Source organism: Candoia aspera, chromosome 7, assembly GCF_035149785.1.
Source record: "Candoia aspera isolate rCanAsp1 chromosome 7, rCanAsp1.hap2, whole genome shotgun sequence".
Taxonomy (NCBI): domain Eukaryota; kingdom Metazoa; phylum Chordata; class Lepidosauria; order Squamata; family Boidae; genus Candoia; species Candoia aspera.
In genome coordinates this window covers 79,381,523-79,394,775 of record NC_086159.1, presented here as the reverse complement: position 1 = coordinate 79,394,775, position 13,253 = coordinate 79,381,523, and the positions used below count along the sequence as shown (strand labels likewise).

The 13,253-nt window shown below is 41.1% G+C and overlaps 2 protein-coding genes across 3 annotated transcripts in view; one reads left to right on the top strand and one right to left on the bottom strand.

Moving 5' to 3' along the window:
- Positions 1-13,253, bottom strand: part of TSPO (translocator protein) — a 479,738-nt gene that overhangs the window by 359,533 nt on the left and 106,952 nt on the right. The gene's annotated exons all lie outside the window — the stretch shown is intronic.
- Positions 1-13,253, top strand: part of SCUBE1 (signal peptide, CUB domain and EGF like domain containing 1) — a 239,113-nt gene that overhangs the window by 182,738 nt on the left and 43,122 nt on the right. For both annotated transcript variants that reach the window (XM_063308264.1, XM_063308263.1), the window contains one exon: positions 11,652-11,774. In XM_063308264.1, the coding sequence (XP_063164334.1) occupies positions 11,652-11,774 (123 nt within the window). The remainder of the gene's footprint in view (positions 1-11,651; positions 11,775-13,253) is intronic.

Below are 13,253 nucleotides of genomic sequence, written 5' to 3'. Positions count from 1 at the left end.
TTTAAAAAGAAAAAGAAACAGCTCACTTTGTAACCTAAAATATCTCTGCAAATATGTCTAGAAGATACCTATAGAAGTTGTTTAAAAAAAGACTGTGGTTCATGAAAATATGATTTCTTCTGTTTAGTTTGAGATGTTCTATGAACCCAACCACTGTGGTTTCAAAATTATAGTGTAGCATTTTGTGTAAAGTAAGTATGGTTGTAGTTTTGTAACCATTGTGTGAGAATCCAGCTACTTTTTTTTCTACAGTAAAACATGGTTTGACCATTGACTCATGATGAGTGAACTCAGTCTGACTCAAAAACCAGAAATGCCATGCATTGAGCCCAAGCTATCAATACGATTCTCTGAGAAATGGGCGCTTTAGGATTAGGACTTAGGCAGAGAGTGATGTACATCATCATCCTTTGGGAAGGTGATGGATTAATTGCTTGCTTGTTAGATTTATATCTAGCCTTTCCTCCTTGGAGTTCATGCCAGCTTATTTGGGATCCTCAGAACAAAAACTCTGTGAAATTAGTTGGTCTGAGAGAGAGGGACTGTCCCATAGTCATCCAGGGACTTCCACTGGATGACTTCCATGTGACTTCCATAGCTTCCATGGCAGAGGGGGAACTTGGATCTGGGTCTCCACAAGCTGACAGACTTAATGCCACATTGGCTATAGCAAGACAATCTATTAATATCTAGTCAACAGAGGGGTACTTTCTACTTGATTCACTTCAGGCTCCTTCTCAAATCATTCTGCTAGTTCTGTCTTTGTGGGTAGAAAGTGATGCCCTGTTCCCCATCATGGTAACTCAGAGGCTACTGTTTGCCTCCCTTCCTCCCATAGAGTCTTTTGTCCTCTTTCTTTTTACAGAGCTGTATCTTTGACCATCCCATGATGGCAGGTAGAAATTCAATGGGTACATAATTAGGGTCCTCTCACATGAATGTATCCCACAATGCTTTGGGGTCTCCAGGGGGGCTTTGCACATTGAACCAATTAACTTTAGAAGAAGTTAACTGATGATTGAGTTAATCCAGAGGAAATGCAGTGAAGGTCATTTTGCTGAGTTTCCTCAGTAGCTGTAGGGTGGGTGGCTTCCCATTGGTGGAAATTCCCATATTGCCCCACTCCTGGGATTTCCCTCCCTCCCGCAAGTGAAAATTCCATTGGGTCTTGCCAGTTTCCCACTGCTTTCTGGCCAGTCAGAAGGGTGGCTTTGCTGTGTCCATCAAGACTAGTTTGTTTGTTTTGGCCCCCAAATGTCTAACCCATGTCTATGCATGAGAATATTGTCCTGATTACCAGGAAACACACTGAGACAATGACTTGGTCTCTAATATTTAATAGTAGTACTTAACAAGAATCCTAACAAACTGAGGAAGCGTGGGAAAACCCAGCCATATAAACCCCAAAGGTTAAGGCGGTCCCGATCTGTGTCTCTTTGAATGGCTGAACAGTTCCTCAGTGCTACGCATGCGCTTGACAGTCTGGGTGGGAGCCCCCTGCTCGCCATCCTTACTCATGACATCACCCTCCCCTCCAGATTGATATTCCATTTCAGCCCCCTCCCCTCCAGAGTCTTGATAAGATATGTTGTCTGCTTCTCCTCCAAATTTCTCTGGTAGACTGCCCTGTGATCTCAACATTACCGGTGGGGCTGCTGCTGCTGCTGCTGCTGGTGCCGGTTGTGGGTTAATCGGAGCTGGTTGTTGCAACTGCTGTAGCATGGCAGCTTGTAATGTGTTGATCTGGAGATCTACTTGTTGCTGGTGTTGCTGTAGGGCTGCTGCCAATTGCTGGATGGCGAGCCGCATTTCTTGGTTTTCTGAAGACATTTCTAAACGTATCTGTTTAATTGCTTGTTCCTCCCTCTTTCGATGGGAGTAGGAGTTTGTTAGGATTGATGTCCTGATTACCAGGAAACACACTGAGACAATGACTTGGTCTCTAATATTTAATAGTAGTACTTAACAAGAATCCTAACAAACTGAGGAAGCGTGGGAAAACCCAGCCATATAAACCCCAAAGGTTAAGGCGGTCCCGATCTGTGTCTCTTTGAATGGCTGAACAGTTCCTCAGTGCTACGCATGCGCTTGACAGTCTGGGTGGGAGCCCCCTGCTCGCCATCCTTACTCATGACAAATATGTAAGTTAGGAGAAACCAGGACAAGAATGCATGTGTATTTTTATTTTATTTTATTCTATTTTTTATTTACTTGTTTAGCACATTTATATAGTCACCCATCCATGAAAAGCACTCTCGGCAATGAACAAGATAAAAACAGAACCAATTTCACAATCTATTAAAAAGAATCATGTTGAGGCTAATAAAAAAGCTCAATACCATAATAAACAGTCCTGCTCCCACATCAGAGCTCCATTAACATCATTGCCCCATGCCCAAGGGAATAGCTGGGTCTTCACAGATTTCCAGAAGGCCAGCATGGTCAGGGCAGTCCATATCTCAGCTGGGAGGCTGTTCTACAAGACGGGTACCATGACAGAGAAGGCGGGCTTCCTAGGGCCCGCCAAGTGACACTGCTTCACTGAGGTCATGCAGAGATGCGCACTCTGCCAGATTTGTTTGGGTGGGCAGAAACTGCCAGGGAGAGGTGGTCTTGCAGGTAACTGGCCCATACCATGCAGAGCTTTAAATATGACAACTAGTACCTTGAATTGCCCCTGGAAACTTATTGGTAGTCAGGAAGCTTACACAGGAGTGGTATTGCATGAGTGTGCCATGCAGTGCCCATTATTGCACATGCTGAAGCTTCCAAACACTCTTTAAAGGCTGGCCCTATTGCAATAGGCCAATCGGGAGGTGGCTATGGCATGAGTGACCACAAGCAGTGACTTCCAAACTAGAAATGGATGTGACTGATACCCTGTGTCAATGGATGACTTCACCCAATGGTTTCATGTTGTGGTGGATTCCGGCACTGCCACTGGTTCCCAGGCAGAGAACGCAACCCAGACAGATAAGAGGCTTCGCAGCCTGGACACTGTTGCTGGGAAGGTTAAGAGGTTCAGGATAGCTCCGCCCTAGAGCCCTTCTGGGTTATTTCCCCTTAGGTTAGTTGAGTAGCTTTAGTCTGGCAAGATTCTTTATGTATGGTGAGAACAATAAAGAACTAGAGTTGGAGATATCGGCTCAATGTGGTTCTTGGCCTGGTTCCTGATGCATGTAGAAGTTAAATAGGACTGGGGAGAAGGCTGAGGCCTGTGGCACCCCATGAAGCAGGAATCTAGAGCTAAACCTCTCCCCCTCACCAACACTGACTGCATCTAGCCTCAGAGGAAGGAGAACTACCAAAGAACCATGCCCCCCATGCCCAGCCCCCTCAGCCTGTCCAGAAAGATACCATGGCTTTTTTGTGAGAAATCAAGGAGGGCCAGGAGAGATACACCACCTCCATCCCGGACCCACCAGAGGTCATCCACAAGTGCAGTTAATGCATGCTAGCCTAATATCCTAGCCTGAAACCTGGGTCCAGATAATTTTGTGATGTCGGACAGTGATTTTGATACAGTTTCTATTGTTTTGCATCCCTGAGACCTTTTAAGGTAATGAAATGTTGTAACCTTTTAATCTGAGGGTCCAGTGCCACAGTGGGGAACCTGTGACTTTTCAAATGCCGTTGGGTTGTCGCTCCTGTTGGGCACACTAACTGGGGTTGATGGACATTATAATGTCTGACACCTGATCTAGGAGCAACAAGTGGTTAACCTGTACTTTTTGCAACAGAGATGTTTTCACAAGATTGTGTTATCATAGTGAATTTTAGGAGGAAAAGTCGCATCACGAAGCCATCACTATCAGAGAACAGCTATCAGAGAACAGCCTGGTCTCTCTTCCTGAATCTTGTCCCTTAAACTGAAGAAGTTTACAATGATCAAGTCTGAAAACTCTTATCTAAAATAAAATGAGGAATATGACTCCTGTGCCAAGCTTTGTTGTTTATTCGTTTAGTCGCTTCCGACTCTTCGTGACTTCATGGACCAGCCCACGCCAGAGCTTCCTGTCGGTCGTCAACACCCCCAGCTCCCTCAGGGACGAGTCTGTCACCTCTAGAATATCATCCATCCACCTTGCCCTTGGTCGGCCCCTCTTCCTTTTGCCTTCCACTCTCCCTAGCATCAGCATCTTCTCCAGGGTGTCCTGTCTTCTCATTATGTGGCCAAAGTATTTCAGTTTGGCCTTTAATATCATTCCCTCAAGTGAGCAGTCTGGCTTTATTTCCTGGAGGATGGACTGGTTGGATCTTCTTGCAGTCCAAGGCACTCTCAGAATTTTCCTCCAACACCACAGTTCAAAAGCATCGATCTTCCTTCTCTCAGCCTTCCTTATGGTCCAGCTCTCGCAGCCATATGTTACTACGGGGAACACCATTGCTTTAACTATGCGGACCTTTGTTGTCAGTGTGATGTCTCTGCTCTTAACTATTTTATCGAGATTTGTCATTGCTCTTCTTCCAAGGATTAAGCGTCTTCTGATTTCCTGACTGCAGTCAGCATCTGCAGTAATCTTCGCACCTAGGAATATAAAGTCTTTCACTGCTTCTACATTTTCTCCCTCTATTTGCCAGTTATCAATCAAGCTGGTTGCCATAATCTTGGTTTTTTTGAGGTTTAGCTGCAAACCAGCTTTTGCACTTTCTTCTTTCACCTTCATCATAAGGCTCCTCAGTTCCTCTTCACTTTCAGCCATCAAAGTGGTATCATCTGCATATCTGAGATTGTTAATGTTTCTTCCAGAGATTTTAACTCCAGCCTTGGATTCCTCAAGGCCAGCTTGTCGCATGATGTGTTCTGCATACAAGTTGAATAGGTAGGGTGAGAGGATACAGCCCTGCCGTACTCCTTTCCCAATCTTAAACCAGTCTGTTGTTCCATGGTCTGTTCTTACTGTTGCTACTTGGTCATTATACAGATTCTTCAGGAGGCATACAAGATGACTTGGTATCCCCATACCACTAAGAACTTGCCACAATTTGTTATGGTCCACACAGTCAAAGGCTTTAGAATAGTCAATAAAACAGAAATAGATGTTTTTCTGAAACTCCCTGGCTTTTTCCATTATCCAGCGGATATTGGCAATTTGGTCTCTAGTTCCTCTGCCTTTTCTAAACGCAGCTTGTACATCTGGCAATTCTCGCTCCATGAACTGCTGAAGTCTACCTTGCAGGATCTTGAGCATTACCTTACTGGCATGTGAAATGAGTGCCACTGTTCGATAGTTTGAACATTCTTTAGTGTTTCCCTTTTTTGGTATGGGGATATAAGTTGATTTTTTCCAGTCTGATGGCCATTCTTGTGTTTTCCAAATTTGCTGGCATATAGCATGCATTACCTTGACAGCATCATCTTGCAAGATTTTGAACAGTTCAGCTGGGATGCCGTCGTCTCCTGTTGCCTTGTTATTAGCAATGCTTCTTAAGGCCCACTCAACCTCACTCTTCAGGATGTCTGGCTCTAGCTCACTGACCACACCGTCAAAGCTATCCCCGATATTGTTATCCTTCCTATACAGGTCTTCTGTATATTCTTGCCACCTTTTCTTGATCTCTTCTTCTTCTGTTAGGTCCTTGCCATCTTTGTTTTTGATCATACCCATTTTTGCCTGGAATTTACCTCCAATGTTTCTAATTTTCTGGAAGAGGTCTCTTGTCCTTCCTATTCTATTGTCTTCTTCCACTTCCGCGCATTGCTTGTTTAAAAATAATTCCTGATCTCTTCTGGCTAACCTCTGGAATTTTGCATTTAATTGGGCATATCTCCCCCTATCACTGTTGCCTTTTGCTTTCCTTCTTTCTTGGGCTACTTCTAGTGTCTCAGCAGACAGCCATTTTGCCTTCTTGGTTTTCTCTTTCTTTGGGATGTATTTTGTTGCTGCCTCCTGAACAATGCTGCCAACTTCTGTCCAGAGTTCTTCCGGGACCCTATCTACTAATCCAGTCCCTTAAATCTATTCTTCACCTCCACTGCATATTCCTTAGGAATATTAGTGAGCTCATATCTAGCTGATCTGTGGGTCTTCCCTAATCTCTTTAGTCTGATCCTAAATTGTGCAAGAAGAAGTTCGTGATCTGAACTACAGTCAGCTCCAGGCCTTGTTTTTACCGACTGTACAGATGTCCGCCACCTTTGACTGCAAAGGATGTAATCAATCTGATTTCGGTGTTGTCCATCTGGTGAAGTCCATGTATAAAGCCGTCTCTTAGGTTGTTGGAAGAGAGTGTTTGTTATGCAGAGTGAATTGTCTTGGCAAAATTCTATCAGCCTATGTCCTGCTTCATTTTGTTCTCCCAGGCCATACTTACCTGTAATTCGAGGTGTCATTTGACTGCCCACCTTAGCATTCCAGTCTCCGGTGATGAAAATAACATCTCTTTTAGGCGTGTTGTCCAGTAGGTGCTGCAGATCCTCATAGAACTGCTCTACTTCAGCTTCTTCAGCATTTGTGGTTGGGGCGTATATTTGGATCACTGTGATGTTAGATGGCTTGCCCTGAATTCGAATTGAGATCATTCTGTCATTTTTTGGGTTGTATCCAAGCACTGCTTTAGCCACTTTACTATTAATTATGAAGGCTACTCCATTTCTTCTGTGGTCCTCTTGTCCACAGTAGTAGATCTGGTGGTCATTTGATGTGAAGTGGCCCATTCCAGTCCATTTCAGTTCACTGACGCCCAGAATGTCTATCTTTAATCTTGACATCTCACCAATAACCACATCCAATTTGCCCTGGCTCATAGATCTTACATTCCAGGTTCCAATGGTGTGTTGATCCTTAGAACATCGGATTCGGCGTTCACCACCAGCACCATCGGCCGCTAGCCGTCCTTTCGGCTTTGAGCTAGCTGCGTCATCACGTCTGGGGCTAGTTGAGCTCATCCTCTGTGCCAAGCTAGTTTTCTTAATACTGTGTTAGGAGTCCCAGTGTGGCAGTTCTCCTCTTCCCCTACTTAGGATTTGGTCTGGCTTTTTTTTTTTTTTAAACTATTCCATTTTTAGATCATGCTGATCTCTTTGTTGGATTCTGTGCTCTGTGTCACTCTGCCTGTGGTCTATTTTAATGTGAAGAATTTGTATGGTAAGTTTTGGCTATGATACATACACCATTTTTTTCCCTTTTTGCTCTTCCTGTTAGGTTCACTCATGTTTTTTCTCTCCATCCCAAAAAGCTTTGGTTTTTTTTTAGCATGTCATTTTGCATATGCTAAGTAGAATACAAAGTGGTAAATGAGGAAGGCCATTCTCCCAATGCAGCTCTAAGGGACTGGAGGACCTAAGTGACCATGTACATGAAAATTCCCCTTATGTCCAGTGTCTCAGTTGTCAAGACATACATGCATAAGGGTGGGATTGGTATCATGATGTCATCACACACATCATCATTCTGACATAAATTTTGTTTGCTGCCCATACCCACGACCTAACCCTTTGGAGAAGAACTTGTTTAGCAAATGGGACTGGAGTTGAGATTCCATTAACAGCCCTGTCTTTTTTTAATGCAATGCAGTCATTAAGTATAATTTGAAATGTAGGTTAGAGGAAAGGAAGTTCTTATAGAAGTATAATTACCAGCAAGAAGTATTGTCTTCCACTTTAAATCAAAATGTCTCTAAAAAGAATCCTGGAAGTGCATTATCTAAGTTACCAGTGAAAGTTATAAATGTATTGTTCTTCATTTGAACAGAAGGGAGAAGACACATACTGTACTAAGCTTTTGATGAGAATACTAGTTCTGTAAATCTGTAAGATATAAAATTTGTTTTACAATTCATTGGTGTAGCTACACCCACACATTTGAGAAATTGCATCATTACCATATAGTGGTCATTGCAAATATCTACTTGTCTGTGCTCAGCCATTCAACTTATCTTAAAATACACAGATTTTATATCAAGCTGGTTAAGGCTTCTAAAACAACAGAGTACAACCTGAGGCATGAAACAGAAGCCTTTAGATTAGAATCTGCGGTTTTGTTGTTGTTTTGCTCTTTCCTCTAACTTTTGTAATGGATACATTGCCCATCACTGATCACACATTCAGAAGCCTTATTCCAAATTAAACTTGTATATTATTTCAGCATAGGGCATGTACAGACCAATAGTATTTTTTCAAAGTCCAAGTATCCATAAACAAAATAGTTCACCATCAGTTTGGCATCTCCTTGTCTTTTAAAAATCTAATTCACACATTCACTCCTCGCTTGATCCTGGTGGGTTTCTGAACAGATAACAAGGTGACTTCTCTGGACCCTAGGAATCATTACACATACAAAGTGAACCTGTCAGCTGGGGAGTCTGATGAGCTTTGTTACAATTACAGTTTAGTGATGTCTGTGTGAATTAGTCACAGGAATGTATTTTCTGACTTTTCCACTTATAAGACATATATGGCTATAAACATAGGTGTTTAATGAAAAAAATCACCAATTACACATCGTATCAAGAGTGTAAAGGAAGTGGGGAAGCTTAGAAATTCTGTAAAATAAACACACATCCCAATGAATGATATACTTAGGATGTACTTGATACTGAATACCAGGCCGTATAAAGACAAATGAGATTCAGTCTTTTCAAGAATGAGAATCATTAGGTATTTTCATATGTCCATTTTAAAGATGTTATTTATAGCTGTGGAAAGAAAAAGAAAAGAGGCCATTGACTCAGTAAGAGGTGATTCCTGTGATCACCTTTAAAGAAAATGCAGCCATACTTGTGAAATTATCTTCACATGCCTTGTCAGTGTTGCAACTGATATGGAAAGAAATACAGCGAGAACTGAGACAAAGCGTTATTTATGTTGCTCACAATGTTGTTCCAGTTAACAGATTTGACCTCTTCTTGTTCAGGAGGCACTGTTTCAAACAACACCACTGTAGTGCATGATTGCAGTTGTTTCAGTTGCTTCAAATTAGCATTTCCTCATCGTTCTAGAGTTTAAACCAACGCATAACTTGGGCCCTTTCCAAACTAATGCTGCTCCTTTGAGTTCCTGCTTAATACAGAGCCAACGTTGTAATTTTATTCCACTTCTACTCCTGTTAGTTCATGGGATCAATCAGTCGTAGTTTCCAGGGGAGATTCTTGTATGATGGGTGAAGGTGGAAAATATATACCTTTGATTATTCTTTAACCAAATTATTCTCCCTCCATCATAAATTAAAACCATATATTTTGTTAGGAGAAGATATTGCTCTCCAAGCAAAATGTTAATATAGCAAGGACTGTTAAGCTAAAGTTCCTTAGTGAAGGAAGTTGGTTGCTCTCCTGAAATCAGGAGAAATTCCTGTGCTTGTCTCTTAATAGTTCCACAAAGGCAGATTCTTGTTATATTGAAGCATCACATCAAACCATATGCAGTGTGTGAAATGCACACTCATCTTCTAGCTAACATTCTGCTTTGGTAATTGGGAGTAGAAAAAGTTTGCCTCAAATATTTTTGACCATCAGACATCCAAATATTTATTTTATTTAAAAAATTTATAGTAGCATTTTCTTGTTTGTTTATTGATTTTGGATTTCTGTATATCTCTTTTGTTCTTTCCATTTTATTTATTTACTTGTTTAAATTTATATAACCACCCATCTCCCCCAACTAGAGAGGTGTACCTTGATTATTTTCATTCCAGTAAACCAAAGATTCAGATATTTTGGTTGCGTATCCTGTAATTAAGGGACGCGGTGGCGCTGCGGGTTAAACCGCTGAGCTGTCGATCGGAAGGTCGGCGGTTCGAAACCGCGCGGCGGGGTGAGCTCCCGTTGTTAATCCCAGTTCCTGCCAACCTAGCAGTTCGAAAACATGCAAATGTGAGTAGATCAATAGGTACCGCTTCGGCGGGAAGGTAACGGCGTTCCGTGTCGTCATGCTGGCCACATGACCCGGAAGTGTCCTATGGACAACGCCGGCTCTAAGGCTTAGAAACGGAGATGAGCACCGCCCCCTAGAGTCGGACTCGACTGGACTTTACGTCAAGGGAAACCTTTACCTTTACTATCCTGTAATTAATATAAAAATTCAAAATTTTCAAAGAAAATGTAGAATTCCAGTGTATTTACTAAAACAGAAATATAAACTTTGAATTTGAATTTAATTTTTCTGAATTTTGAAAAAAAATATTGCCTCTTTTTTCACATTTTCCATCTGAAATTGGTAAGAGAAAATGGAAAACATTTTTGGCAGAAACAAACTAATAGACTGCTATTTTAATTAGTTTCAATATTTGCAACCTGAAGTTATTCAGTTAAACTCACAGTGCTAGACATAAAAATATAATGGTTTTGTAACTGATTGAGCCAATTGGATTCTAGGTTTTAGTATGGTTCAGTTGTTTTATGACATTGTGCAATAAATGAATTCCTCTGTTTTAAAATGTTATGTGGGAGTGCTGGAAATAGAAAGATAAATACAGAAGTTGATTGGGATTTACCACAATTTCAGAAAGACTCTTCAGTTGCTATTATTTGAAGATTATACCATCCCCAAAATGTGATTTATATGATGGAACTTAGTATCATCTCAGGTAATCCATTTGATTGCCTTCAACACGACAGCACAAATGTTAGTGCAGAAGCAATATTATCAAATGCTGAATCATTAGAAAATGAATAACAGTTCATCTCCAAACCAGAATCCCAAGCCCTTTGGTTAATGATGTGGGAAAAATCCAAAACATTAATTATACATTTGGCTTGATGGACATGCTTCCTTAGTAAATTTTAAAATCAATAACCTGGCCCTGAACTCAGCCTCAAGATACTGTTCAGAAAGCAGGTGGGCATTTCTTTCCCCTACGGAGATGCAGTCTAAAATTTGACACAGGGTGTCCAGTAGTGGAGACCAAAGGAGGTAGAAGAGAAAATATGTTCTTGTGGAAGCATTAGAAAGATGGTAGAAAAGCAGCATCCTGTGAGTATTCCAGAATAGCAAGAAAGATAGAAAGGACAGAGGGAGGACAAAGCAGGAAAACTTTGGAAGAGTCAAAGTGCCTATTCCAGCAAAACATGAGGTCACACAGCCCAAGAGAACTTTGAAGGGAAGGACAAGGAATTTGGGCAAGCTCAAAGCCAGTGCAAAGGGTTAAAGAGAATGCTCCTGATATGCAAGAAAAGGTGGATAGTTTTGTAGAACAATGAACAAACATGAAACAACCAAGATTAAATCATGGAAAAACTGAGAGGAAAAGTTTCCAAGCAGCTAGGGAAGATTTTGTGGAATACATTTTACACGGAAGAGACAGAGAGAAATCCCTTGCAGTGGAAGATGTTGAAAGATGTTTCAAATATATATTAATTGAACTATTTTAATTGTATGAGACACATGAACACACTGTATAGGCTGAAACAAATACGCATAAAGTGGAATGTGATTGCACAACTGCAGTTTATTTGCTCTTCACTTGCTTCCCTCAATATATTTTTCCATCTTACTTGCACTGTTGGGGAAAAAGTTTGTGCTGAACCGTTCTCTTCTGCACAAATCTTCTGGTCTGTTAAAATGTTTTTCTTCCACTGTGGACAGGAATGTTCATCAGATGAAATTTTCCTGTGCCCCAAAATTCAGGATGATATATAATATTCCTAGGTCATTCTCTCAGAAGTACAGGACTGATCCCTTGTTCTGTTTCTTCACCTGCTGTCTCTGACAGATATAGATGAGTGTCTGGTGAACAATGGTGGCTGTGACCACTTCTGCAGGAACACGGTGGGAAGCTTTGAATGCAGCTGCCAAAAGGGCTACAAATTACTAACGGATGAACGAACCTGCCAAGGTAATTGCTTAAATTAAATCTTAATTCCTTTCTTCTTACATACTGATGACAGTGAGTGCCCACCAAAACCTCCTTAGTTATTTGGCATCAAAAAATTGCAGTAAAACTAGTGTTATACTCTAGTTTTTTTTCCCAAATAAATACTGTTTTCTAGAATAAATCTCAAATTCTGTTGTGAAGGCAAAATGCATGCAGTATCCAGCTAAAATAGCAAAACTCCTATCTGCTTAAAACAATAGTCAAACCCAACCTGAAGTTGGGTACAGGAATTATTCCATAATTTCATTTAGAAGAAGATTTCTTGATGCTGTTGCGGTTGGAATTTTTGCAGTTCCCTCCCTTTGACAAATGTTTGATGGTATATGTTATTTGAAATGTCAAATAAAAAGAAACAGAAGGAAGAGTCTTTAGAAAATAAAGTGGCCCAAGCAAAAAAACAACTGGTTCTTTCCCCCATCTCTAAGAAGTCTGTGTGGTTTGACATGGGGAGTCAGTATAAAGTAAGATGGCCCTTATGGGAAGAGTGCTGACTTAGCATGGACTGGCACATGAGTAATGGCAGCAAACATTGTGCCAGTCGAAAAGTCGTAGGACCTTAAGTGGTGTCTGCCATGAAAATTACTTATATAAGGATAGGGGTTTTTTTCCATGAGCTGTACTATGTGAAATCAATAACTTACTTCATCTCTGGATGGCTTGTTATGCTACTAACAATGAAGAGAGTTATTAGGTAAACCAAAGGGATTTTCCTGGTGCTACACTGTACAGAAAACAACATTTTGGTTGAGAAAATCAGTTAAGCTAGGAACCTCAAGTATCTGCAGTTGGAGACTATTGTAAGCATTCTTCCCAACTGCTGCCATGATAGATGCAGAAGTTTACTGAATATTCATTTCCCAGAAAGCCAGCTGGTGAGGATTTTGAAACACAACTTAATCAAAGAACCAAAGTATAAGGCAGAGTTGAGGTTGAAGTGCCAAAACAACTCCTATGTTATGCTCCATTATTCATTTTGTGGAAAGTATATTGAAGGAAAGCAGGCTGAGAACAAGACCTTTGACTAGACAGCCAAATATAGGTAGCAAGGGATAAATGTCAAATCTTATGTATGTTCCCCTCAAGAACAAAATACCCATTTACAGATGCCAAACTAGTGATGCTCAGAAAAACAAACAAAGCCATACATACAGAAATGCAAAACAGCACATGCAAACAAAACTAGGAAAAAATTACAGCTGGGCATAACCACACCAAAGTTTACACACGCACATTTACACACTCACTAAAATGCACCCAACACATGTCAGATTTTTCCTTGCTTTTCACCACCAAAACGTCTGGCCATCCACCCACCTACATACTCCCAGCTCTCCTCTCCCTATATCTTTATGGTCTTTTTCCAGTGGGTATCTGGACGCACTTCAGGAGAAAGCACTGGCTGCAGCTATCTGCCAGTATTATTTTCCATGTATACCACTA